We start from the raw sequence: 27,649 nt of genomic DNA, 5'->3' as shown, positions 1-27,649 counted from the left end.
TCCACAGCATCCTGTTCATAACCTATTATGACTCCTGGAGCTATACTTTTAAAAATGCATGTTTACTTGTCTGTTGCCTGGGTGAGAAGGTCAGTTCTATGAGAAGTGTGTCTGTTTGGGTCACTGTTGTATCTGCAACCCCTAGCACTACATCTGGCATGTTTATGGCATGACTAAATCAATGCATCAGTGAAAAGAGGGGTCTGTGTAAAACAATGTAAGATGGGCCAGGATACAAATGATTTAGAATATCTTAAGTTGCATGACTTTCAGGAGAGGTTGGTTCCTAGTCCAAGTACAAGAACTTGGGTATCCTCAGGCAGTTACTTTGTCAGCCTGACTCAGGAAGAAATAATTTGCTGACCTGCTCAAAAACACTCCTATAATTACTATAATTCAGCAAAATATGAAGTTGAAAATTTAAAGACAAATTTTAAAAGAAGTAAGATAATGTATGGTGGAAATCACCCTATGACACAAATGCTCTCCTTAAAAATATTGAAACTTCACCCAAATATGGGTCACCAGCATTTCTTATGGGGACCATGCTGAGCTTGAGTAAACTAGCCTGGGATCTCTATCTGAATGGGGTTCAGCCATAAATGGTTAATTTAAAGCAATGACTTGGAAACATCATGACAATTCTCCTTCTGTTCTTCACAACTGCAATTAGAGAAAATTAAGTTAGCCGAATGTCTCTCCACCAAGCAAACAGAATACAAATCTTCTACTGAAAGCAGGTGATAATTTTCTAAGATTGCTGCAGATGAGAACCGAAAATTGACTTTGTTTTCCTCTTGTGGTTATTTATAAAAGAATATAAGTACATGGTGGAAAATAATTGAAATATATTGAAAAATAGACAGTAAAAATTACTTGTAAATCTACAATCCAGAAAACTTCAGTAACATTTTGGTGTGCTTTCCATCTTTCTTCTACTCATACAGTATATACATTTTATCTAATTAAGGTTACTACATATGTAGTTTTATATTCTGCTTTTTTCCTACTTAAAATTACATTTGAAACATTTTGCATGCCAATAAAACTTCTTCATATCATCATCAGAACAATTGCCTTGACTTACCATAATTTATGATTCAACCAATCTCTCTGTCTGGACACTAAAGTTATGACAATTTCCTTTAGAAAGGTCAATCAACTCTCCTAACTGCCAGGGACTGCAAACCAATTTTTTAAATTGCTTAAGCAAAAACAGAATTAGGGAAGAGAGGCTGGTCTCCACCCCCCAGCATCTCTCAATCAGAAAATGCTTGCATTACCTGATACAAGTGTTTTTGCATTAAGAGTTCTGAAGTTCTAGATTATTCATACTATAGCTCCTTGCTAAAAGTGTGGATTTAATGTAATTACTTTGGATAATGGAATAGCTATATGAATATTAATGCTTGGTTGGAGTGTTTAGAGAAACACTTAGACACAGCCTCCTGCCCTGTGCTTGAGCATGAGCAAATAACATTATTATATGGCAAGCAGCTGTAATATCCACCCAGCAACTTCAAGTTCCCCAGGGAATGTGGAACAATGCACCAAAGGTGATGGAAGCAAGTAGGAAACCCCTCCTGCCCCCACTCAGCTACAAGAATCTTTGGAAGCATCGCTGTGAATGATTTAGCTTCTCCATCTCTAAAATAATGAGGGCTTATTGCTGTTGTTTCAGACCTTTGTTAGATAAGCCATTCTGTCTTCGTTGTCTGCCCTTCTTCCCCTTCAAGAACTGTTACAGGGAGGGACTGGGTAGTAGATACAAAAATAAATGCCTTTTTTCCTGATTGGATCAGTAAATAACAGCACATGCTGTCAAGACATCTATATTAAAAAAAAATCATTCTTCTAAATGATATCCTAATAAAAAGAAACTTGAAATAATATTGCTTTTCTCAATATCTACTTGAAAATTAAAACAAAAGTTTTTCCTCATATTGAAAGTAGTGTATGCTCTCTTAAAAATGGCTTGAAGGAGGCAAATGTAAAAAAGAAAATTAAAATCTCCTATAGCCGCATAAACAAGACAGACACTATATGTTGGTAAAGATGCTTATGTGTTTTATCTACAAATGGTTTCCCCCCACATAACTGAGATTGAATTGCATTTAAAAATTATATTTTACTTACCTTGTTTATCATGAGAATTTCTAAAATCATCTAAAATTTCTTATGAACATTTTGCATTTTGAATGGCTGTACTCCTCTTTCTCTTTTTGTTTGTTTTTGAGACAAGCTCTTGCTATCTTGCCCAGGCTGGATTACAGTACATATATAATCATAGCACACTATAATCTCAAACTCCTGGGTTCAGGAGGTCTTCCTGCCTCAGCCTCCCAAGTGGTTGGGACTACAGATGTATGCACTATGCCTGGTTTTCCCTTTTTTTTTTTTTTTTGAGGTAGAGTTTCACTCCATCACCCAGGCCAGAGTGCAGTAGCATGCTCATGGCCAACCCAGCATCAATCTGCAGAGCTCTGGTGATCCTTCTGCCTCAACCTTCCAAGTAGCCAGAACTACAGGTGCACACTATCATGCCTGGCTAATTATTTTTATTTTTAAATTTATTGTAGAGATGAGGTCTCATCAACTTGCCCAGGCTGTTTTTGAACCCATGGGCTTAGGCAATCCCCTCACCTTGGCCTCCTAAAGTGGTGGAATTATAGGCTTGAACCACCATGCCTGGCCTCCCATTTTTTTAAAATGCTCCAAAATACTTTAGAAAAATGGTTATATGTTCCCTTTGTGTTTGTCATTCCCCCCACCCCATTTCATCATGTTCCTTCCTCTAAATCCTAAATCTCTATCTTGAGCCCTGGCTTCTTTTCCTCATTTCAGACCCAGAGGGCCTAAGTGACTGCTGGACCTTCTACTTGGATACCCTGTTGACCAGTAAAAGCAACAAGTCAAAATGAAACTCATCACTTTCTCTCTCACTGCCTGTTTCCCCTGACTTAACCTTCTATCACTGATGACCAATTTCCCCACTCACCAAACATCAGAGTCACCTCTTTCACCTCCCTCTGCTGCCCACATTCTATTATTTACAGCCTTAAAGACTCTCCTTCATGATGTGTCATTCACCTGTCCCTCCCAACTATGGTTGGCATATTTAGCAAATAAAAATGCAGGTTGCTCAGCTAAAAAATAATTTCAGATAATGAATAATTTTACTTACCAGCATGTTTCACAAAATATGGGTGAAACTTCTGCTAAAAAGTACTTGTTTATATGCAACTCAAATTGAATTGGGTATCTTGCATTTTATTTGCCAAAGGGTAGTCCTCTAATCACGTGCATGGAATCACTTCTGGGGCATGGTTAGTAATGCAGATTCCAAGGCTTCCTCACAAAGCTACAGAATCAGAATCTATGGAGAAGAGCTGGGATTCAGCATGATGAACAAGCTTCCCAGCTGAGTCTTGTGCTCACTATAGTTGAGGACCCCTGGCCTCATGGGAAAGCTGCACAGTCTGCCTCCTACTCACACTGGTTCCTGAACACACCATGCATGCTCCCACCTCTAATGCCTCTGGAGGTTCATGCTGCACTTCCTACTTCAACACTCAGTCTACCAAATTTCTACTGGTCCTTCCAAGCCCAGTTCAACTTCTACCTCTTTCATGAACAAGGGTACCTGATCTCACACCAGTCAAAGTGGGGACCAAAGGAAGGTCAAAACTTTGCCTGTATTATGTCCACTTGTATACCTAATCCTGAATTATTCCCCACATCTTTAAAATAAAATATATATTAAAAAGAAAGAAATACATGTATAACTCATTAACCATTCATTTGTCTCATGAAATGTAAAACATTCCTCCAAGACAAGGATTTTGTGTATACTCCCAAAGAAACTAACACCATGTTGTACTGTGGCAATTGCTAAATAGATGCTGCATCAATATCCAAACAAGGTCAATGAATCCAAAGAAGAAAGCTAACTAAGCAAAGATGGGAGTGCCTTCTAAATTAGAAACTGAGAAGGAGGTGTTCCATTGGGGAAAAAAAATCATCTATGAACAAGCATTTGTTTACCTATACCTGTACATTTAGGGAGAACATATACATTCCAATTCAACAGTGACAGAACTGCAAGTAGAATCAGTGCCAAATGAGTCAGGGTCTGCTCACTGATCTTCCCTACAGCTGTTCCCCCTCCTTTGGCAGGCTCTGGCCCATCCACAAATCAAAAAGAGTTTTCTCTAGTTAAGAGCCTTGCCCAGACCTGTTCCAAAAAGACACTGCAAACTCAACAGAATAAACACATCTTGTTTCCTCCCTCCCCCTTTATTGCCAACAGAAACTATTCTCCCACATTCTGGAAGGTTCTCCTTCCCCTGATATTTCTGGACTCTGGCTGTCCTTCTACTACCTTAGTATATCAGCCTTTCTCTTGAGCTTCCTTTCTAGTCTCCATTCCTCGATAAATCATCTTGCCTCTCCCCTTTCTAAAACTCTCTCTGGGCCTCGCAACCTCACAGGGTAAAGTCTTACTTTGAACTGTATGACTCTTCACAGTCGAGCCTCTGCCTTCCTTTCTAACCCATCCCATTCAGTAAATAGCTGGTGCCTTCCATATGCTAGACCATGTGCTAGATGCCATGTGGAGATATGAATCCAAAGAGTCTGGGGCTCACAGGAGAGGGAGGTGAGTAAACATGCAATTGATGCAGTGTGACGGGTTTAGTGGAAACATAGGAGGCCTTTGGAGACTCCTAATCAGTTAGTGGCAACTCCTGTAAGGAGGTGGTGCAGATCCAGGGGCTACCGTTAAATCTCCAGCCCTCTTTCTAGTACTAGATGCAGTTTGGCCAAAAGACTTCTGTTTTGCCCAACAAAATGAAAAATAACAAAAACAAAAAGAAAAGACACAAAATTATACATAATTATAATAGAAATTAAATGTTAAAGTTTAACACCCATAATAGTTACTACAGAGACACTAAATCACAGTGAAACAAGATCATATAAATACTGCACTTATAGAGACACAGGAAGATACTTAACACACCCAAGTACAGTCCTCATGCTAATTCATGACTCATTGACGCTGTGAGTCACACAGTAACACAGAATACCAGGAGAACAACTTACATCCAGATGCTAATAGTTCCACTTGGGCAGGGGCAAAGTGGTACCTATGTATTTTTATTTTGATACCTATAAAAACTAGAAGAAAATTAGTCTCAAAAATCTAATGCAGCTGGGTGTGGTGACTCATGCCTATAATCCCAGAACTTTGGGAAGATGAGGTGAGAGGATTGCCTGAGCCCAGGAGTTTGAGATCAACCTGGGCAATACAGTGAGACCTCGTCTCTACAATGAATCAAAAAATTATCCAGGTGTGGTGGTACACACCTGAAGTCTCAGCTACTTGGAAGACTGAAGCAGAAAAGTTGCCCGAGCCTAGCAGATTGAGACTGTGTAGCCATGATTGTGCCGATGCACTCCAGCCTGGTTGACAGAGTGAGACTACAATGCAAAAAAAATTTGTTTCAGTAAAAAAGAAAAAATCCGAATGCACATGCTAACACCTTGAATTCATTCCAAAAGCCAAGAAACTAAATCTGAGAAACCATTAGGCAATTTCTAAAAGTATCCCAAAAGGAGATTGGGAGCTTGTCCTGGCAAAATGAGGGTAGAGAAAACAGCAGAGGGAAAGGAGAGCAAAAGATTTCTGGCATGCCCTCTGTCCTCAGGGAATATCATTTAGGTTTCTGGGACCATGTTTTAAACTTCAGGCTGTGATCAGGTCAAGAAAGCTATTGAGGGGATCATGACAGTCAATTTTTTTTAAATGAAAGAGAATAGAATTTAATAGGAAATACCAGGTTACATTTCATGTAGCAAGCAAAGTACTGAATTTTATGTCTAATTGTGTGTGCACTTGTGTGTGTATTTATTTGCAGCGCAATATACATTTCATACAGTGGGTTGCAGTCACAAAAGTTTGAAAAACAGTCTTCCTTGAAAGACTTTCATTAGGAAGGGCTTTATTTTTAATACATACTAAACATACTCTGTTATGAGTACTGACTCTTCTCTTCATTATTGGAGTGTGTGCTAAAATTAAACAGAAAATGCTGGTGGAATATTAGAACTGGAAAGGGGAGGCTAATTAGCAGCATGTAAATGAGTGAACTGATAACAAGAGACCAGAAAGCAAAATAATGAGATGGATGAGCTCTGGCCTTTTTCCTAAAGTCTCCTGCTTGTGATAATTAAGGATTTCTTGGATATTTTTCATCCTCTTTGGAGCACTGGATATACAGTAGCTGTTCAATAATTGCTCCTCCAATAAACCTCTAGAATGTCTGCATTCTCTCTATTGCAAGGCTCATCATGCAAAGTGATGGCTGTCTTTCTAGTGTCAGTCCCCTCTATTATGTAGCAATTCCTTGGAGAGTGGCCTAATGTTTGGTCTACTCTATATACCCACCCCCATGACAGTTCCTGACAGATAGTAGGTGTTCAATAAATTTTGGTCAGATTGAACTGAAGGGTATCAATGGGCAATAAAGATCTAGCTGTAATACCCATTTGATGCTTGAACTCCTTTGCAAGAACTAACTGCTTTTGGTTCATTGACCAAAAGGTAGGCTAATTAGAGAAAAGCAACAACCACAGAACTCTAAAGTTACATTTCCAGGGAGCAAACAGCTTGGAATCTCGTATGCCTCTTGGCCCAGAGCTCAGGTTGACTCAAAGGACTTGTCTCATTCTTTTGTAGAATAAGAGCCTCTTGAAATGTGACAAGTTATTTAGGATATTGAGCTTGGACTTTCTTTTCAGACCCAATCTGGCTCCTCAGGACAAATCGAGAAGCTTTTGCTAGTCTGGACAGCTTGAGGGAAACAACTACTTTGAATCCAAAGCTACTGAGCTATTTCAAAGATCCTGTCCACATTGTTAACTGGAGCAGGCAGGATGCCCAGGAGGGCTGGAGGCAGAGGGATGGATTTAGAGAAGCAGTCAATTGGCCAAGGAAATCAACAACAAATCAAACTCTGGTTGCTTCTCCACAAGAAGCCCTGGCTGGGAGGAAATAAGGGGTTAGAAAAGAGTTGTTTGCTTTTCTCCCCCGCTTCAGCTCTGTCACACCTCCATGCCCCATGGCAGGTGTTCAAACCAACTTCTAATAGTGCAACTGTTTAGGGTGGGTCATTAAGGATTCCTGAGTATGGGTAGGTAAGAGGGAGATGGTGCTAGCCACCATTCCTTGGAAAGCATAGGGTGAGTTATCAGTGGGGAGATAGGTGAAAGTTTCCTTATATCAAAGTTTTAATTCAAATTCACATTAAAAGAATTGCTCACTAGTTGATAGTTACTCTTCTTAGCCAGGCAAACATTTTGATAACTATTACCTTTATCAAGGACACTGATGTGTATTAAAGGCAGAGATCAATGCCCTTTCACTTCAAATATCCTAAAGCAATGGTTCTAACCTTCAATTGTCCTATTCCTTATGAACAGTCAAGCTCACTTTTCTGTGATATGGGGACAGGGGACAGCATAACTCTGATCTGTAGAGTTCAATGGATACCACAGAATCTAGAATAGTTATTTTAGCAAACGGGTTCAGCCTCCATTGCCCACCCAATCTCTACTCCAGTTTCCTTCTAACCATCTGCCAGCATATGCTGAAGGGATATAAATCATTCTTGGGTTAACCTGAGCAAAATGTAATTAAGAGGGCCAGTTGGCTTGGGGCCAGGGAGCAAGAAGGAAGTTGCATATTGTGTACTCCAAAGTTAAGCAGGAACAATGTTTGGATTTGTTTTGTTTTGTTATAATAATGCTATCTATTTTGCTATGTAGTTTGAATGTCAATTTTAACTTCAGTGTAACTTCATCTCTCCCTGCCTAGGTTTCTTAAGAAATCATATATAAAAGATAAAACACGTGTGCAATGTCTAGCAGTACCTGGCATCTTAATGAGCCAGCACATTACATTAATTATTATTAGGACTGCAGCTTTGCAAAATGGTTGACAGCAGAGATCTAGGAGTCAGAGGAACTCCAGGATGCAGGTTCCATGGACCTCATCAGTAACGAGGAAATCTCCTTAACCTCTCTGAACTTTAATTGTCTCACCTACAAGATGGGGATACTAAAGCCATTTCATAGGGTTACTATAAGGATTAAATGAGAATCTGTATGTCAAATGCTTAGCACAGAGTAGATGACCATAAATGATGGCTATTATTATGACGGTAGCCTGCTCTTTTAGAAAGACATAAGGAGCTGTTCTCTAGCTACCTCAGGCAGTCAGATGAATTTCTCAAAAGCTACTGATGTTCAGCATTCCAAATACTGGCATTTCCCCTCATGTTCCTGCTCTTCCTCCCACATTCCCTATTACTGTGGATTGTCTACCAGCTTCCCTGTTATCCATATGAGAAACCCTATATCCCTCTTTTCCCACAGCAAATCTGTCATCAGACTCTGGTGATTCTACTTCTTAAATATCTCAGCTCCATCTGCTTCTCTCCATTTGTCTGCCACAGTGTTAGTTCAGGCCACCATCAACTTGCCCCTAGATAATATGTCTCCCACCTGGTCTCCTAACCTCTCCCCTGCAATCCACTCTTCAAGCTACAACTACTATCATCTTTCTAAAGTACAAATCGGATCATGCTTCTCCTCTGCTTTCAACTCTTCATTGATATTGACTCTCCCAAATAAAATTGAAGTCCTTTAACGTGGCTTCCAGAACCTGCCATGATCTGCCTGGTGCTTAGCCCTCTCCCCAGCCTCATCTCTCACTATGTCCCTTCTTGTTCTGTGTGCTTCAGTCAGATCAAATAACTTGCAGTTCCTCAACTGAGTCATCTCTTTCTCTCTCTGCAGGGTTTTCATACATGCTGTCCCCTCTTAGAGTATTTTTCATCACTTCTCTTCTCCATACTAAGTCATTTTCAATTTTTAGGTTTTAGAATAGGTGCAGGAAGCCTTCCCACTTGAATACTGGATTAGATGTGCCTTCCGCTGTATCACAAATGTCTGCTTACATTTGTTCATCTTCTCCAGTAGACTGGGTGCCCTTTGAGAACAAAATCCATTTTTGTCATTGAAATACTCCATGTGACTCAAACACTGACTGGCACAAAACAGGCACTCAAATGTTTGTCTGTTGGGTAAATGAGTGGGGGCTAGCAATAGGCCTTGCCCTGTGAGTAATCTCTGGTTGAAGCTAGCAGTGGCATTTAGCTGCCCAGTAGCTAAGCCAACCCCAGGTACCAGAAGTTGTTGGTCCAATAAATGCAACACCTACCTAGGATGGCCACCACCTCGTCATCCTGGATCACCTCCAGAGAGCCAGAGACCACAAAGCAGAGGCTATCGACACTCTCTCCTGCATGGTAGATGAGGTCCCCTGGGGCGCAGTGCACTGTCTGGAATTCCATGGCCAGTGCTCGAAGGCAGCCATCACTGGCGAGCCGGAAGGCTGGGTGCTCCTTGAACACCTTGCGGTTCAGGTGCACGCAGATGTCAGCTCTCATGTCCTTGGGGCAGATCTGCAGGACCTGGCCAGGCACAGGAAGAAACAGTGTGAGCATCCTCACTGTAGCCTCCAGCCCACTTCCCTCAGCATCCCAGAGACAGAAACAACACCCACTAGGCCAACTGTATTCTTCTAGCTAAAGTCCCTGCAAATTGTGGAGCTTACTTACATTCTTATGGGGGAGATAGGCAATGTTTAAAAAAATTCATGTTAAATGTTCAGGACAGGGGTCTGAGAGTTGGGTGGGGAATATGTGGGACTCCTGCAGATCAGTGGTTGGGAAAAAACCTCTCTGAGGAGGTGACATTTAAGCTGACACCTGCATAATGTGTCAGAGTGATCTATGTGAAAGAACATTCCAGCAAGATAGCAAACACAAAAACTTTGAGAGGGCCTGAGTAACAGCCAACATGAATGAGGGCCAATGGGTAGGAGGTGAGGTTCAGAGAGACTTTTAGATTATGATGAGCCTTTAACTTTATTCTGAGTGTGATGGGGAAGCACTGGAGGATTTTTAAGCAGAGGAATGGCATGATCTGACTTATAGTTTAAGAGGATCATAGCAGCTACAGAATAAAGAGCAATGACTATAGGGTAGCAAGAATGGAGTCAAGGAATCCCATCAAGTAATTCCTGCAGCCATTCAGATGAGAGGAGAGGGGAACTCTGACTGGGAAGCTGGCAGTGGAGTCAATGAGAACTGGCCAAATTCAGAATATATTTTGAATGGAGAATGGACATGATCTGCTGATAAACTGAATATGAAGTGTTATTTAAAGAGAGCTTTAAAGTAATATTTACTGAGCACTTACTGTGTGCCAGGCATTGCTAGGCACCTTATTATTATTCATTCATTCAATACTTATTTATTGAGCACCTTGTGATATGCCAGCCATCATTCTAGGCTCTGAGGATCCAGCAATAAAATAAATAAATAAATAAACAAGAAATCCTGCCTTCATGTAACTTACCATCTAATGGTAGGAGACAAATAATAAGTAAAATAAAATACAGGGTAAAGTGCTAAGGGGAACAATAAAGAAGGAAAGAAGCATAGGGAAAGTCAAGGGTTGTGATTTTACATTTTAAAATGTTACGTGTGTTACTAATTTAATCCTCACATTAACCCTATAATGTTAGTGCCATTATCATATAATTTTACAGATAAGGAAACTGAGGCACAAGGAAGATAGATAACTTGTCCAAAGTTGCCTAGCCAGAAAATGATAGAGCTGAGATCTCAAACTAGGCTTGATATCAGAGTAAAGGTTAGATCCTAACCAATTCCTAGACTAGGCAGTCACCCAAACAAATGGGTTTGTAATTTGTCAACAATTTAGTATTCTCAGAATTCAAGCAAAATGGGAAGCATGAGAGGCCATGTGGGTCTCATCTTCTGAGGAAATGAAAAATTCCCAAGCTTTTCCAGAGGGAGAAATATTTACCCAGACTAGATTTTGTTTTTTTACAAGAAACCATTGCATACCCCCCCACATAGCAAGCATTAAGAATGGACTTCTTCAAGTGGACTTTTCCAGATAGATCAGAAATGTTTCTCCCATCCTTGCCTGTGAACAAAGCAAGGAACATAAAAATCAAATGTGTCCAAGTGAAGATGTTTTCCTTGAGGTGCTAGGTACTTTCCTACTCCTGCTCCTCTGCCTTAACACAAGCCATTTGCTGCTACATGTGGAGCTCACCACCAAATTTGGAAGATCCTCAGCCTCTTTCAAAACCCACCTCGAATCTCAACTTGCCCTTGATGGCTTGACTCATATCCCCAGCCCTCTCAGGTGCCCTGTGTTCTGCATGGAGGCATAGCAGTAGAAAGAGGTCAAATAGTTGAAATCACAGCTCCTTCCCCTCCAGGCGACACTTCAGTGTCTCTTGTAAAATGTAGACTGTTAACACTGACTTTAGGGATTAAGTGAAATTACATCTACCAATACACTGTCCAGGGAGATGCCTGGCCCCAGTTGGGGATTCAATAAGCATAAGTCCCTATCCTCTGTGTGCTTCTGTGTTCTTGCTCTGGGGTCTCAAGATACCTAGAAAGTGAACATGCTCTCTGGGAGTGGAGACAGAGGCCTGAGGGAGGCAGAGAGGAAAATTCAGAATGTCAGTGCTTGGGCAGAGCACTTGCTAAGTACGTCCCTCCATAAGGCTCATTAAAAACAAGACTCCAAGCCGGGCTCAGTGGCTCAGCCTGTAATCCTGCGCCTCTGGGAGGCTGAAGTGAGTGGATTGCCTGAGCCCGCGGGTTTGAGACCCGCCTGGGCAGCGAGACCTCATCTCTACAATAATTCAAAAAATCAGCCAGGCGTGGTAGCGCATGCCTGTAATTCTGGCTACTTGGAAGGCTGAGGCGGAAGGATCCGTCAGAGCCCAGCGGGTCGAGGCTGCGGTGGCCGGGAGCGGCCACTGCACTCCGGTCTGGGCGACAGAGTGAGACTCCAACTCAAAAAAAAAACAAGACTCCAGCCGGGCTCAGTGGCTCAGCCTGTAATCCTGTGCTTTGGGAGGCTGAGGTGAATGGATTGCCTTAGCCTGCAGGTTCGAGACCTGCCTAGGCAACTTGGCGAGACCTCATCTCTACAATAAATCAAAAAAATTAGCCAGGCGTGGTAGCATGTGCCTGTAGTTCCAGTTACTCGGAAGGCTGAGGCGGAAGGATCGCCGGAGCCCAGCAGATCAAGGCTGCAGTGGCCGGGAGTGGCCACTGCACTCTAGTCTGGGTGGCAAAGTGAGACTCCAATTCAAAAAAACCAACAACAACAAAAAAGACTCCTGCAGAAATGCAGATTTAATTATTTAATTTGCATCCTCGTCTCTTCAAGAAGATCACCAGGGAATGGAGAGCACTCGCATGTCATGTCAAAACTGTGCCCAGCAGTTCGGAACCAAGATTTATACTCCAGGTGAGTTCATCTTTAAATATTTGGTTTTCCCGGACTAGTCCTAGCCTGCAGAGACTGCTAGTAAACTTGGCCTTGGCATGAAGACAATGTTTTATTCATGGGCACTGTTCCCGGAGCCAGTGGAGTACAGTGTGAGGAAGTAAGGGAACCCAGAGTAGAGAAACTGAAGACTGTCACAACTATCAGTGATTTCCTATTCTTCTGGTCTGTTTGCTCCTCACTGAGGTAAGAGGGGTGTTCAGAACTTGGGCCATCTTCTCTACTGCTTGGTTCTGAGAAGAGACTATCCTTGCTATTCCTTGAGGGCCTTGAAGGCCACAGGAGGATGTCATTCTAGAGGCTCAAGAAGTCTCCCTCAGCACAGGGAGGACCAGAATCACAGGTAAGAAAAGGGATGTTGGGATTAGGTAGATCTGAATTCAAGTCCCAGCCTTAGTACTAATTAGATATGTGAACTTTAAGCAAGACTTAACTCCTCTCCTCTTCCTTTTTGAACTTGCGCATAGTATTATTCCGAAGATTCCATGAGCTATTGTATGGAAAGTCCTGGCATAATGCCTGGCACACACATGCTCAATGCCTGTGAGTTCTCATTTTTAATGTTGTTATCATAGCAGCAACAGATCTTCTGAGAGAGGCTTTGAAGTCCAGAAAGTCATATTCACACGGGCCTTAAAGGTCACCTAGTCTTAAAAATCATTTAGTTTCTATATGTTACAGACATAAAAACTGAGGCTCAGAGAGACAAGCGATGTGTTCCAAGTCATCAGCTAATAACTAGTAAAACTGAAGGATACCAGCACTACCACTCCCATCTCCTGCTCCTCTGGTCATCACTGACCATTCTGACCTAGAGTGGAGGTGATGGGAAGCCAGAGAGTGGCGTGGTACCACAGGATTGGCTCTCATCCCAACAGTTCTGTCACAAGGCCCTGCCCATGGGACCAGCCAGCCTAAGACAGGCTGGGTTCTTCAGTAAGTTGTCACAGCTACATTCAAGGCTATTCCTCTTCCATCTAGACCAGGACCTGGGGAAAATCCCAACCAAAGCCCTCCAGGAAAGTGAGACCTCAGGGAGGGGAAGAGAGGGCAAATGCTGACAGTGCTGTCTCCCATGGGCAACCGCCCAGCCTGGCCCTACAGTAAGGGTAGGAAAGGGCTTCTTTCCAGACAACCAGATTTACAAAGGCATCCTGATGCCTGGGAAAAGGAGCCCCAGGGCAGAGAGATCAAAGTTCCTTTCTGCTCCATCAGCTGCCAGGAACCCACAGAACCTACAGGCATTGTTGAGAGAGTAGAGCAGAAACAACAGGCGCGGGTGGGGCAAGTGGTTGGCAAAGCCAACGACTAAGTTCAGACCCAGCCAATGCCCTGCCCATCCAAGAAATTAGAATGACTCTGTTTGAACTCATCTTTCTTCCCTCCAGTACATGTTTAACAATTTTTAAAAAGTAATAGTAGGAAAAGCACAAACTTTCAAGTCAGATAAAACTGTGTTGAAATCCTGGCCTTGCCATTCTTTACTCTGTGACCAGGAACAGTTTGTAAAATGAGTTTGGCATCTTGTCTCATCCCTTCAATAATAACAGAAACTTCCTCCCAGGATTGTTGTGGATCCTAAATGCAATTCTAGTGCAGAGCCAGGCATGAAGAAGAAGCATAAGAAATATCCGTTTTTAATGCATGTTCAAGAAACAGTAGCTGGGGCTGTGGTGTGTTATTATTATCTAGCAGAAGATCAACAAAACCAAAGCAACACTCCTTTTAAGTTGAGGATCAGCTAAATTCAGTTTAATTTTTCTTTTAAACTATCAACTCTCAATTGATCATTCTAATGGAGGAAGACTAGGAACCTAAATAACTGATCCCAAAGCCAGTTGAGCTTGGTCTGGAACGTGCCATTAGGTATTTCCAGAATAGTGTTATCTTTCTGTTTTCCTCATTCTAACAGTGAAAGAAATCAGTGTGCCCTGAGTACTTACAGAATGATGATGATGGGGCGGGAGGGGCTGAGAAGTAGACAAAGATGGATCTGGAATTAAATCTTTGCTTTTAGACAATATGCAAAGAGGATAATTCATGAATGAATAATAAATAGAAAGTCCTCTTTATCTTTTTTCTATTATTTCCAGTACCACCAAGTTTTCTTCACTTTATTGAAATGAATCTAGAATAATACAACTCTTGGAGAACAACAGACATTTACCACCCTTTCCATTTTATAAGTGGGAAAGTGGATGCCTAATTTATGCTCTGGTCAAATCAACTGATGATTAAGGTATAAGCTCTTGATCAGTGTTTCCTGGACCTTATCTGATGAATGGAGTCACCTGGGAACTTGCTAAAATTTCCCCCAAGTTCTCATTCCACAGGCTTGGAATCTGTTTTTAGTGATCACTAATCTGTTTTTAATGATCATATTGTGGGATTCTTACCAGGGTCAAGACAAGGGTGAGATGAGTGAGGCAATAGCGTTGAGCACGTAATTTAAATATATGCAAAAGAACTCAGTAATCAAGATAAATCACAGTTATGTAATATTTGTTTTTAAAAAATCGAAGTTCACATGAAAAAAAACCCATGATGAATAAAATACCAAAAGTTTGAATGAAGACAAAATCAGTAATAGTGCTGTGCCATCTTAAAGCCTGGGAGCAAAAGGCAAATCAGCAATGCTGATCACCCCACTCTAGTCGTGGCCTGATTATTATCAAAGTCCAAGTTTAGGAAACTCTACCCTGATCAGTTAGACTTCCAGTTCCTCTCTTCTCTGGGAGACACACCTTGCCTTTCCAACTTCTTAAATACTGACTCTTAATAGCTAGTTTTAGAGTAAGGCTGATCTAGCAGCAATTCAAACCTCTGGAGTTAGGACCTAGAATCCCAAACTACCCAGTGAATTCTGAGCACAGTCAGGTTTGAGAACCACTGTCCCAGAAGAGCCACAACACCCCCCAGTGAAAGTCAAGAGACAAATGGTTTCCCCAAGTCCCTCACTCTCCTTACCTTCTCTGTGTCAATGCCTCTGGACATGGACCAAGTGGACACGATATAATCCATGACTCGCTCACTCAATCCTTTTGGCACCTGGTAGAGCTTCAGAAAGTCTCGCACACTGTTGAGCATCTCATGGTACCTGTTAGTGTTGGCATACATCTGCTGAAAGATGGTCGTCACATTCCCAAAGATGGTGGCATAGAGAAGTGCTAGAGTTGAGGAGGAGGAGGAGGAAAAGAAGAAACAACACATGAGTGGTCACTGCGCCAGGGTCCCAGGACATACAACTTGCTCAGAGAAGGCCAATGGACAGAGCTGCCTCTCTCCAATGCAGACTGTCCTGACCCTTCTCGGGAGAACTCACACCTGAAGCTAGTTTAGGGAGTAGACACAATGAGTCTCCTAACTCCAGACCACTAGGACAAACATGTGGGAATCAGAGCTAGGGTGAAATGAGAGCTGGCTAAGCCAGGGTCAGAGCTAGGACACAAGTAGCAGAGAGTAGTGGAGGGCGGGGGGACAGTTGTATTATTTCACTGTATACTTTTTGTCACAAAAAGTTTGAGCCATTCCTCAGGTCACCCACTAGTCACTTGTGTGCCTATGTGCTCCATACCAGTTTAAACCCATCAGCTAATGATTTTTATTTATTAAGCTCTGTTATCTGCCAACTACTATGCTACCTGTTGAGGACACAATGGTAAATAATACACTCAGACCTGGTTCTCACAGAGCAAACAACAGAGCAAAAAGGACAGACTTTGAATACACAATCACAAATAATTAAATAACAGCAAGTCTGCAGAGGGCAATGAAGTATGTTATATCCTTGTTTTACACATATTGTTAATACAGCAATCTGCTTCACTGTGATGTGACTCCTGGTGGAAAAACATAGTTTTGATATGGTGAGATTAAAATCAGGTCCCTTTGAAACCTCAAAAGTATGTACTATGTTCTTTTACTGCTTTCCCTATATTAGCATCCTGAAGAAGGACCATTCTGCCATCACAAAACCTTACTTTCTCTAACTCCTATTTGCCCTTAAATGCTGAGCTCAAGAGCCACATCTTCCAGGAAGCCTTTCCCAACACTCCCTACCCTAGATCAGTCACCATGAGGGTGACCATGACTCATCAGGCATATTTCTATAGAACTGATATTACACTATTTTGCAATCATATTCTTCTTTCTTTGCCTGTTCTCTAACAGAGTATGAGTTGTTTGAAGGCCAGACCTATCTTTTCCTTGCCATTTTTTTCCCCCTAGGATCTAACACTATACCAGTGCTTATAAATGTTTGTAAAATTAGTGAATTTCACACATTTTTGCTCTGACCTTTTAAATGACTTATTGACATACAATAACTGCACATGTTTAAAGTATAAAATTTGCTACGTTTTGACATATGTATATACCAATAAAACCATCACCACAATAAAAAATAGTGAACAGATCCATCATTCCCCCCCAAATTTTGTCATGTCCCTTTATAATCCCTCCAACATCTTTATTAAGATATAATTCATATATCATAAAATGCATCTGTTTGAAATGTAAAATTCAATGTTTTTAAGGATTCTTACAGAGTTGTATAACCATTGTCACAATCTAAGTTTAGAATATTTTCATCCCTTCCCAAAACAAGCCTAATACTTATCACTGGCCATTTTCAATTTTCCCCCAATCCCTTTCCCTAGGCAATTGCTAGTCTACTTTCTGCTCTATAAATTTGCATGTAAATTAAAATCATATCATACATGAATTTCTATGACTAGCTTCTTTCACAGATCACAGTGTTTTCAAGGTTCACCCATATTGTGGCATATATCAGTATTTTATTCCTTTTTATTGTTGAATAATACTCCAATATATGGATAATAGTCCACATTTTATTTATTCACTCTTTAAGTCATGAGCATTTGGGTTGTTTCTGCTTTTTGGCTATTAAGAGTAAATACTCATGTTCAAGTTTTTGTATGAACATATTTTCAATTATTTGGGGTATATCACTGGGAGTGAAATCACTGGGCCATATGGTAACTATATTTAAGATGTTTGAGAAACTGCCAAACTCTTTTCCAAAGTAGCTGCACCATTTTACATCCCCACCAGCAGTGTATGAGGGTTCCAGTGTCTCCATATCTGCATCAACACTTACTATGTCTCTTTGATTGTCGCCACCATCTCATTGCTGTTCTATTTGCATTCCTTGCATTCCTATTATGGCTAATGATGTTCAGCATCTTTTTGTGTGCTTATTAGTCATTTGTATATCTTATTTGGAAATGGCCATTCAAATATTTGCCCACTTTTCATTTGGGTAGTTTGTCATTTTATTACTGAGTCATAAAAGTCTTTTATATATTCTAGATATAAATCTCTTATCAGATATATGATTTGCAAATGCTTTCTCACATCACATGGGTTGTCTTTTCACTTTCTTGGTATTATAACTTGTAGCATAGTTTTTACTTTTGATGTAGTTCAATTCATCTACTTTGTTCTTTTTACTCTTTTTTGACTGGCTTCTTTCATTCAGCATAGTTATTTTGGGATTCATCTACATTACTGTGTGTATCAACAGTTAATTCCTCTCTTTAAGTAAGAAAATCAAACATTTTACTTTGAAACAATTAGAAATTCACAAGAAGCTGCAAAGATAGTACAGAAAGATTCCATGCACCCTTCACCAAAACCAGATTGACATTGTTATAAAGTACATGTAGCTTGTGTATAGATTCATGTAATGACTACATTCAAAATACAAAATTATTTTACCACAGAGATATCCTTGCACTGCCCCTTTATGGTCATGTTCCCCCCAGCAACCACAAGTTTTTTTTTTCTCCTTTATCATAATTATGTTACCTTTAAAATGCTATAGAAATGGAATCATAAAGTATATGACCTTTTGAGGTCATCTTTCTTCATGCAGCAAAACACCCTTGAGGGTCATCCAAGTTGTTGCATGTATCAGTAGTTCCTTCCTTTCTGTTGATGAATACTAGGCCCTTGTATGGATGTACCACAATCACTCCTTTCAAATAAGCTTATTCAGGCTTAGCTGACAGACTATGGGAGGCAAAAAAGAAAGAAATGCACGGATCTAGAGGTAAGTGAAGGACTGAGGATGCAAATTCACCTGAAGAGAATAATAAGGGAAGACTAGAAAGAGTGCTTTGGAAAGGTACCAAGGTATCAACCTGAAAAAAAAAAAAGATCCAAATAAAGAGCAGAAATAGTCAGAAGCCTGAATAATGCAGGCGCCAGTTCCTCTAAGCTAATAAATAACATTACAAACAATTAGGTTGAAGCTCCTTCCTCCTCCATGCCAGTAAGAACACTGAGTGTCCTCCCAAGGCATGGGCTGGTTGCCTTGTTCCCAGTAAGTCTGACCCTAACTTATAAGTCTGTATGGTAGTCCTGCCTCAGCTCTGTTTTTGAATCCACAATGAACCAGAAGTCATGAGCAAAAAGGCCATTCTTAAAATGGCTGCCAGAAAGTTAATTTAATCTTAGCTTCAAACAAGTTACACCAAATCCATACATAAAGAATAGCTCAGTTGTCCATGATCTGAGAACCAGGCAGTAGGTCAGGCAGTCAAAGCAGTGATGCACAACCATCATTTATGACTCAGGGCTACTCCTATCCCAGCCTGCTTCTAAAGGCATTCTGGAAGGTTGAGGGTCCTCAGGAAGGTCTCATTCCATTTTTCTTACTATTATAACTATTATGTTAAAAGTGGATAATCCTGCTCTCAATGTACTTTCTCTAATTTTACATGTTTTTCATACATGCAACATTTTATTTAGTGATATCTTATATACAAAGCATCATACCCTTAAATACTCAAAACTTAACTTGGAGAGAAGACATGTAAGTCAATTAAAAGCTTTATATGAATGAGTGGAGGTTGTAAACTGTGATAATTCACTGTAGAGTGACCTGGCTGGAGTTGAGTTGTGTTGAAGAACTGTGGTGTGTTTTATACATAAGTTTTGTCCACATAACCCTTGTTGCAGTCTTTGTTACAATGTTGAGTGTGTTAAGCCTCAGGAAACGGAATCTTTCTGATCTTTTCCTGCTCTCCTTTCATCTGTCCCAAGGCAGGACTCTAATCTTTTCCACCTTTATGATTGTGGATCTTTTTTTATTATTATTATTTTAAAGATGTAAGCCGGGTTCGGTGGCTCAGCCTGTGATCCCGCGCCTTTGGGAGGCTGAGGTGAGTGGATTGCCTGAGCCCGCAGGTTCGAGACCCGCCTGGGCAGGCGAGACCTCATCTCTACAATAAATCAAAAAATTAGCCGGGCGTGGTGACATGTGCCTGTAGTTCCAGTTACTTGGAAGGCTGAGGCGGAAGGATCGCTGGAGCCCAACAGGTTGAGGCTGTGGTGGCCGGGAGTGGCCACTGCACTCCAGTCTGGGTGACAGAGTAAGACTCCAACTCAAAGAAAAAAAAGATGCGGGGTACAATTCAGGATTAGGTACATAAGTGGTTATCATACAGGTGAAGTTTGGGCCTCTCATTGATCCTCACTTTTCCTGGGATTGTGACTCTTAAGACCTTTCCCAGAGAGGGTTCTGCCCTATACCATGGGGGAAGGAATACTGACGTCATGAAGTTTCCATGAAAACCCAAGAGGACTGGGTCCAGAGAGCTTTCAGATTGCTGAACACATGGAGGTTCCTGGAGGTTGGTATGCCCAGATAGGGTACAGAAGCTCTGCGCCCCTTCCCCCATACCTTGCCCTATACATCTCTTCATCTGTATGCTTTCAGTATCCTTTATCATAAATTGGTAAACATAATAAATGTTTCTCTGCATTCTGTGAGCAGCACCAGCAAATTAATTGAACCCAGGGAGGGGGTCATGGGAATCCCTTGAAACCAGTTGGTCAGAAGTTCTAGAGTCCTGGACCTACAATTGCTATCTGGGAGGTGGTGGAGTGTGGAGTCAGTCTTGGGACCTGAGTCTTAAACCTGTGGGGTCTGAAGCTATCTCCAGGTAGATGGAATTTAATCAAGACTACATCCAGCTGGTGTCTACTGCTTGGTGTATGAGAAAAAACCTACACATATTTGGTTATAGAAGTCATCTTCTGTGTTGATGATTGTTGATGTGGTGGTGTGAGAAAAACACAGTGTGAGAGACTTTTATCCTAAAACAAGGACCCACAACGTTATCAGCCTACAGAACTGTCCTTTTGGACTGCTCAGAGTCCCCGGAAAAGACTCAATCTCCTGCCTGGAGAATGTTGGCAACACTCAGAAATTAAATGAGAAAAGTAAAATATTTCAATATTCAGTGTATAAACTTTCCCTTAATTGCTGTTTTCATGTAGTAGCTCTGCCTTCCCCTGTGCCTGTTGTCCTCCAAGTCCAGAGTCCTACCTCTAGAGAATAAATCAGCCTTTGTGACCTAGAGGAGGAACAGTGACCCAGCTGCACAGAATGATGACAACATCTGGGGGTCCAAATTCCTCTTTAACAAATTTTCTTTTTTTCTATTCTTTAAAAAAAATTGTCACTTTCAGTACTATGATTTTCCTTTTTATACAGTTTTACTATGGTATAATTTACATGCCATCGATGTAGCCTATTTTAAGTATGCAATTCAATGACTTCTACTAAATTTACAGACTTTGTGCAATTATCACCACAATCCAGTTTTAAAATATTTTCATTATCCTCAAGAGATTCCTTTTGACAATTTGCTTTCAGTTTCTTCCCACCCTAGCCCCAGACAACTACTGCTTATTTTCTCTGTAGAAATGTATTTTCTGGCCATTTCATATATATAGACTCATATAATACATCAATGTTTGCACATGACTTCTTTTATTTAGCATTAATAATTTTTTTTGTAGAGATGAGTTCTTACTATGTTGCCTAGGCTGGTCTTGAACTATTGGGCTCAAGCAATGCTTCTGCCTCTGTATCCCAAAGTGCTGGGATTACAAGCATGAGCCACCACGCTCAACCAGAATGAGTTTTTTTTTTCTTAGTTCATCTGTGTTATATTTGAGTTCATAAATGTTGTAGCACATGAGTCATTTATTCCATTATTGCTACATAGTACTCTATTGTATGGATATACCTCATTTTGTTCATCCATTCACTCAAATTCACTGAGTGGATTATTTCCACTCCTTAGCTATTAATGAATAATGCTGTTGTGAGGAAATGTCTTTCCATTCCTAGTTTGCTGAGAGTTTTTACCACACCACACTTAGGAGATACTAGAAAGTCCCCAGCGATTCCCACTTTCCTATCAACCAATAATTCAACATCCAGCAAAACTATCTTTCAAAAATGAAGTTGTAAAGCAAAGTCATTTTCAGACCAATAAAGAGTCTTTACAAATTCTTTGAGAAAACAGAACTAAGTAAAAAAAACACTTCCCAGCATTCTATGCAGTCAGTATTACCCCAATACAAAGCCACACAAAAATGTCATAATTAAAGAAAACTACAGACCAATATCTCTCAGAAATATAGACAAAAAAATTCCAACAAATATCACCAAACAAATCCAGGATCACATAAACAGGATTACACAACATGATTAAGTGGGATAAACCATTTAAATATCAATTTAATATTTTTAAATATATCATTTAAAATCAATTAGTGTTATATACCATATTAGTGAAGAACAAAAAATTATTTTAAAAGATACCGAAAAAGTATTATGATTAAAAACTCTCAACAAATTTTCAGCCAGCCCTCACATTCTTTTTTTTTTTTTTTTTTTGAGTCAAAGTCTCACTCTGTCGCCCAGACTGGAGTGCAGTGGCCGCTCCCAGCCACCGCAGCCTCAACCTGCTGGGCTCCGGCGATCCTTCTGCCTCAGCCTTCCAAGTAGCCGGAATTACAGTCATGTGCTACCACGCCCAGCTGATTTTTTTTTTATTTATTGTAGAGATGAGGTCTCGCTGCCCAGGCGGGTCTTGAACCCGCGGGCTCAGGCAATCCACTCACCTCAGACTCTCAAAGGCGCGGGATTACAGGCTGAGCCACCGAGCCCGGCCTGGCCCTCCTATTCTTAGCCCCACTGTCACCCTCACTTGTAGAGGCAAATTATTGCCACTAATGCTTGAATCTCTGGGGGTTGGTGCAGATCAAATTATTTTTCAGATCTCCCCCTGTTACCTTAGAGTTCAACTTTATGAAATCTACCAAGTCCACCACTGCTTTCCAGTTTTCAGATTTTTGTTACCGTTGTCTCTCCTCTTGTTCTGTCTTTATGGATTTATGCTTTTTAAAAATCCTAAAAGCTCTAAAAATCGACCTTCCATATGATCTCGCAATCCCCCTACTGGGAATATACCCTGAAGAACTCAAATCACTCTATAAAAAAGATACCTACACACGTATGTTAATTGCAGCGTTGTTCACAATAGCAAGAACCTGGAAACAACCATGCTGCCCATCAAAAGAGGACTGAATTTAAAAAATGTGGTACATATACACGATGGAATACTACGCAGCCATAAAAAAGAACAAAATCATGAACTTCGCAGCAACCTGGATGGAACTAGAGTCTATAATACTGAGTGACCTCTCACAGAAACAAAGATCTGAGTATCACATGTTCTCACTCATATAATGGACCTTGAACATCCAATGTAATACTATAAGAAAATGACTGACGGTACTGGGAAACTATGGGGGGGAGGGGGATGGGATTAACAGTAGCAAATATCTGTCTGGGGATGAGAAAACACCTCTTATCAACAGGGTGCCTGAATGAAACGTAATTGTACACCTAACCCTTAACTGTACCCCACAAAACCATAATAAAAAATATTGATTAATAAAAAAAAAAATCCCTTCCCTTGCTGTTGCTTTCTTGGGCTTTCAGGAGTATAGACATAAACATGTGCATTCAGTCAGCCATGCATAACAACAGCACAATTATTGGTTTGCAAAAGTTTCAAGACTTGCTAGCTTTGGTCCAGGGTGGCCTATATGAAAGTGAAAAATTGTTTTCAAATCTTTGTAGTCAAGAACTCAGAATGAAATAGTAATGAAAAATGCTACCTCAAGGTAGATATTATCACTATTTAGCAGGTAAAGAAACTGAAGTCCAAGAGCAGAGAAACAGTATGAAGCCAGACCAGAATCCTGGCTCTGTTTGACTCTACCGCCATACCGTATCCACTAAATCATTCATCCTCAAACTTCAGTGTGTATCCAAAACATGTGGTGGGCCTTTAAAACAGTTTTTGGGCCTTGCCACCAGAGTTTCTGATTCAGTAAGTCTTGAGGGGTCCCTAGAGAATTTATACTTCTAACAAGTTCCCAGGTGGTACTTTTACCGCTGGGAACTTTGAGAAGAAAGGTACTATGACTTTCTGTCTTCTATTGCAACTCCTTGTTTTATTTCAGAATATGTTGTCAAACTGTATGGACATAAATGATGGTTTTGACTCATTCTTCATAGCCAAGGCTGACTGGATTATTTATCAATTACATTTTCCAGAATAGGGATAGACAAACAAAAAAGAAAGAGTGGGTTATCTATTAAAAGTTACTACATGTTTTCTAAACACAGACTGTAACTCCATCACCTGCCCTCCCCCCTCAACTTTACTCCTACCTTGGCTACCTAGACATCCTGAAGTCTTATAAGTACCAACAGGAAAAACTGAGAAAGTAGAAGCCCTTTCCAAATCCTGCTTTTAGTATCTGGCAATATCCATTAAGATTACACTTTACTGCTGCTGCTTATGTTAGGGTGACTTAATTTCTTCATTATTCTTGCCAAAAAAGAAAAAGACTCATATGAATTTCCCTTAAAATAAAATCTCCAGTCGTATGATCCTTAATTTCCCATTAGCCAACCATCTGATTAGGATGAACTGCTCATTAAGTCAGGTAGCTGCACTGTTGGCTGTGCACGGGGCAGGAAAAGGTGCCATTAACACACATATCACTGGCATTGAAAGCTCAAAGCAGTCCAGAAACACTCTCTCACTTCCAAGTCATTAATAAGATAAATAGGATTTTAAAAGGCAGAGAAGGGGCTCAGAAGGTGAATCTTCTGCTTTCTTTTTTTTTTTTTTTTTTTTTTGAGTTGGAGTCTCACTCTGCCGCCCAGACTGGAGTGCAGTGGCTGCTCCCGGCCACCGCAGCCTCGACCTGCTGGGCTCTGGCGATCCTTCCCCCTCAGCCCTCCGAGTAGCTGGAATTACAGGCATGCACTACCACGCCCGGATGATTTTTTAATTTATTGTAGAGATGAGGTCTTGCTGCCTAGTTGGGTCTCGAACCCATGGGCTCAGGCAATCCACTCACCTCAGCCTCCCAAAGGCGCGGGATTACAGGCTGAGCCACCGAGCCCGGCTGAATCTTCTGCTTTCTATGTTAAGGGCAGCCTAGCAAATTCCTATGTAAGCAAACCAGTGACTTCTACCCTCAACAATATTATGTCTTGATAAGAAAGCAAAGATGGGGTCTTCAGGGTTATACCCTCCTAGGTTCAAATTCCAGCACAGTCACCCAGAGCGGTGTGGCCAGAGGCAAATTACTTTACCTCTTTTTCCTTCTGTTTCTGTTAGTCTGATACAAAGAGAAATGTCTGCTCACTTCTCTGGGTTGTTGGCAGAATTAAATGAGACGCTATAAAAGTACCCAGAATACTGAACTGGTACACAGAGACCCCTGATGTTATTTTCCCTTTCAGCTTAATTGTCCTAGAGTCAACTTTCAAGATAGATGACACATATCGAAAAGCATTTCGTTAAGACAGTCACCTGGAACACTATCCTAAATAAAGACTGTTTCCTTTTAACTGCACAGATAAACTTAAAATTTATCATTACAGGACAATATTGGGGTCCAGAAGACAGATGTTTTAAACCAAGTTCGTCATGCACAGAGGCCTTGAAAGGATTCTCCAAAATTCATGAAGGCTAAGAACTTTGACACATCGGCTATAATACTAACTATACATTTAGTAATTTTGAATGAAGTTATTATGAATGAGGAAGGGCTGAAGAGACCCTGGGGGTCTGAATAGACCTGGGGGGAGTCTGAAAGGGTACGAAATAAGGCCTGGGTACCAGACTTAGTCCTTATTCCATTTCATCTGGCCCATATAAAAGCAACACAACAAATTTTGTTAACGTAGTCTTTTTGGTGTTTGCTGTTGCTGTTACTTTTGCTCATCCTAATGTGATATTGATGAAGTAGATGGGAGAATAATATTTATATTGGCATAGGAACTGGCAACTACCTTTTACATACTTATTTCCTGTGACTTAAAAGCCATAGCGATAAAACATTGGGCAGAAATGCACAGTAGTAATGGGAAGGAAAAGAAGTAACAACTCATTGCCGTGCTAGCAGATCAATCCAGCCTATGAGGAGGATGAGTAGGAGAATGCAAGTCTGTGCTTTGGGAAAAAAAGTTGCACTGGTTCCACCAATAACCTCAGGATAATCATTCACCCTCTCTAAATTTCTTTGTATCTAATGGAGCTAATAATTACCTTATAATTTTATTTTATTTTTTCATATATATTGTTTAATTTAATTTAATTTTAAAGATATGGGGTACAGTCATTTTATTTTTAAATAAGTGGTACATAATACCTGGTACATAATCAATGTTCAATAAATAATAAAAGTAATTACTAACAGGATGTTTAAAGACTAAAGATAAACAATTTTCTCCAGAGTTAATAATTTCTTGGTAATGTTAACTCACTAACTTAATCATCGGATGTCTTAATTCAACAAACATTAACTGAATGCCCAGGAATGGCATGTGCTGTGCTGGGAAGTAGCATAGTATAGTGAAAATATCTTGGGCTCTGATAAGGTCCTTAATTGGCAGGGCCACTAATTCAAGTCATAAGAGTCTCCGTTTCCTCGTTTATGAAAGAGGAGGGATAATCCTTGCCTCTTAGAGTTGCTAAGAAGATTCAATTAATTATCACTTAATTATCACAACAAACATCAAACACAATACAGGAATGGAACAGATCCACAGTAAATCTTGGTTTTCTTTCCCAGACTACTCACTGTTAATATATTTCTGTTAATCATTCCTGGACTCTGGTATCCTCAGCTCTTGGCTTTGATATATTGTGATATGTTGGCCTGCGTTTTTCTTTAAATAGAAGACTTTCTAGAATGCATAAAATTGTGATAGAGTCATTTCAGGGGCATCTTCCTTTGCATTCAGTGAGTGCATCCAGTTTGTCAATGCTGTTAACAAACTACTGAAGAAACTGTCTCAAAGAGCTGAGTTAGTGCTGGTTCAATTATCTAAGGTGTCCTCAAAGTGTGAACCGGCAGCATTGTATTACCTGGGCATTTGGTGGAAATGCAAATTCTCAGGCCCACCCTGGACCTACTAGATCGTAATTTCTGGGGGTGAGGCCCAGGAAATTGTGGGGTTTTTTCAGATTTTGAAGCATGTTAACATTTGAGAAACACTGCTTTATGCCATACAATCCTCAGTATTTCCCCAATGCCCTACCCTAAGTGGGAAGGATAGTCAAATAGAAAAAATATATATATACTGCATTACATTGAGAATGCGTAAAGAGGCTCTGAAGGTGGCTAGCCTTACTCCATTGGACAGAACAATGGCAATGAAGCCAGGAGAGAATGGGAGAGTGATCCCACAGGTTATCAGCACCTCAATGGAAATGACTACACTTGTGGAAATGACTGCACTTAGCACTGCATTTCCTGCCACCACTATCCCCTTATTTTTTTTCAATCCAATCAGCCACTGTCATGGACACAGAAAGCAGACCGCCAAATCAGAGAATGTGAAACACACATATGTTACCTATTTTATAACAAGAAAAGCCTGGAAACTCTCACTTAATAACCTAAGAATATCACAAATTCTTATACCACATTCAAACTTGGCTATGTTGGTGAATGTCACTTAACAAGCACAGTTCTTACAGGGGAGACAGAAGGTTATTTTCAGCGACTTCTCTTCTGTCAAATAAAACAACAGCTCCGGCTCCACGGTAACCCATTAACAATGCAGTCTGTACTACCTCATTTCAACCAGTGTTTCAATAGCACCACAGATAAAAGCACAGCAATTTCCACAGGCAATTACTTCTGCAAATGAATCAAGAAGGTCAGACACAGGTTGAAAAGGTCTTCAAATTATTTGCTACTTTTACTTATTTTGAGCTTGCTGAGTTCTTGATTGCAAAGGGATGACCACTTAGTTACA

The 27,649-nt window shown here is 40.6% G+C and overlaps 1 protein-coding gene across 1 annotated transcript in view; it reads right to left on the bottom strand.

Annotated features, from left to right (window-relative positions):
* The window catches only part of KCNH1 (potassium voltage-gated channel subfamily H member 1), a gene marked incomplete at its 5' end in the record, with an annotated part of 113,955 nt that extends 98,317 nt beyond the window's left edge, over nucleotides 1-15,638 (bottom strand). The window contains 2 exons of the mRNA XM_008068413.1: nucleotides 9,284-9,536; nucleotides 15,439-15,638. Of these exons, the coding sequence (XP_008066604.1) occupies nucleotides 9,284-9,536; nucleotides 15,439-15,638 (453 nt within the window). The remainder of the gene's footprint in view (nucleotides 1-9,283; nucleotides 9,537-15,438) is intronic.
* Nucleotides 15,639-27,649: the final 12,011 nt, after the last annotated feature.

The sequence above is a fragment of the Carlito syrichta genome, unplaced genomic scaffold, assembly GCF_000164805.1.
Source record: "Carlito syrichta isolate Samal-C Ts95f unplaced genomic scaffold, Tarsius_syrichta-2.0.1 Scaffold310786, whole genome shotgun sequence".
In the NCBI taxonomy this organism is placed as follows: domain Eukaryota; kingdom Metazoa; phylum Chordata; class Mammalia; order Primates; family Tarsiidae; genus Carlito; species Carlito syrichta.
Note: the sequence above shows the minus strand (reverse complement) of the source record. Positions and strands in the feature narration are given on the sequence as shown.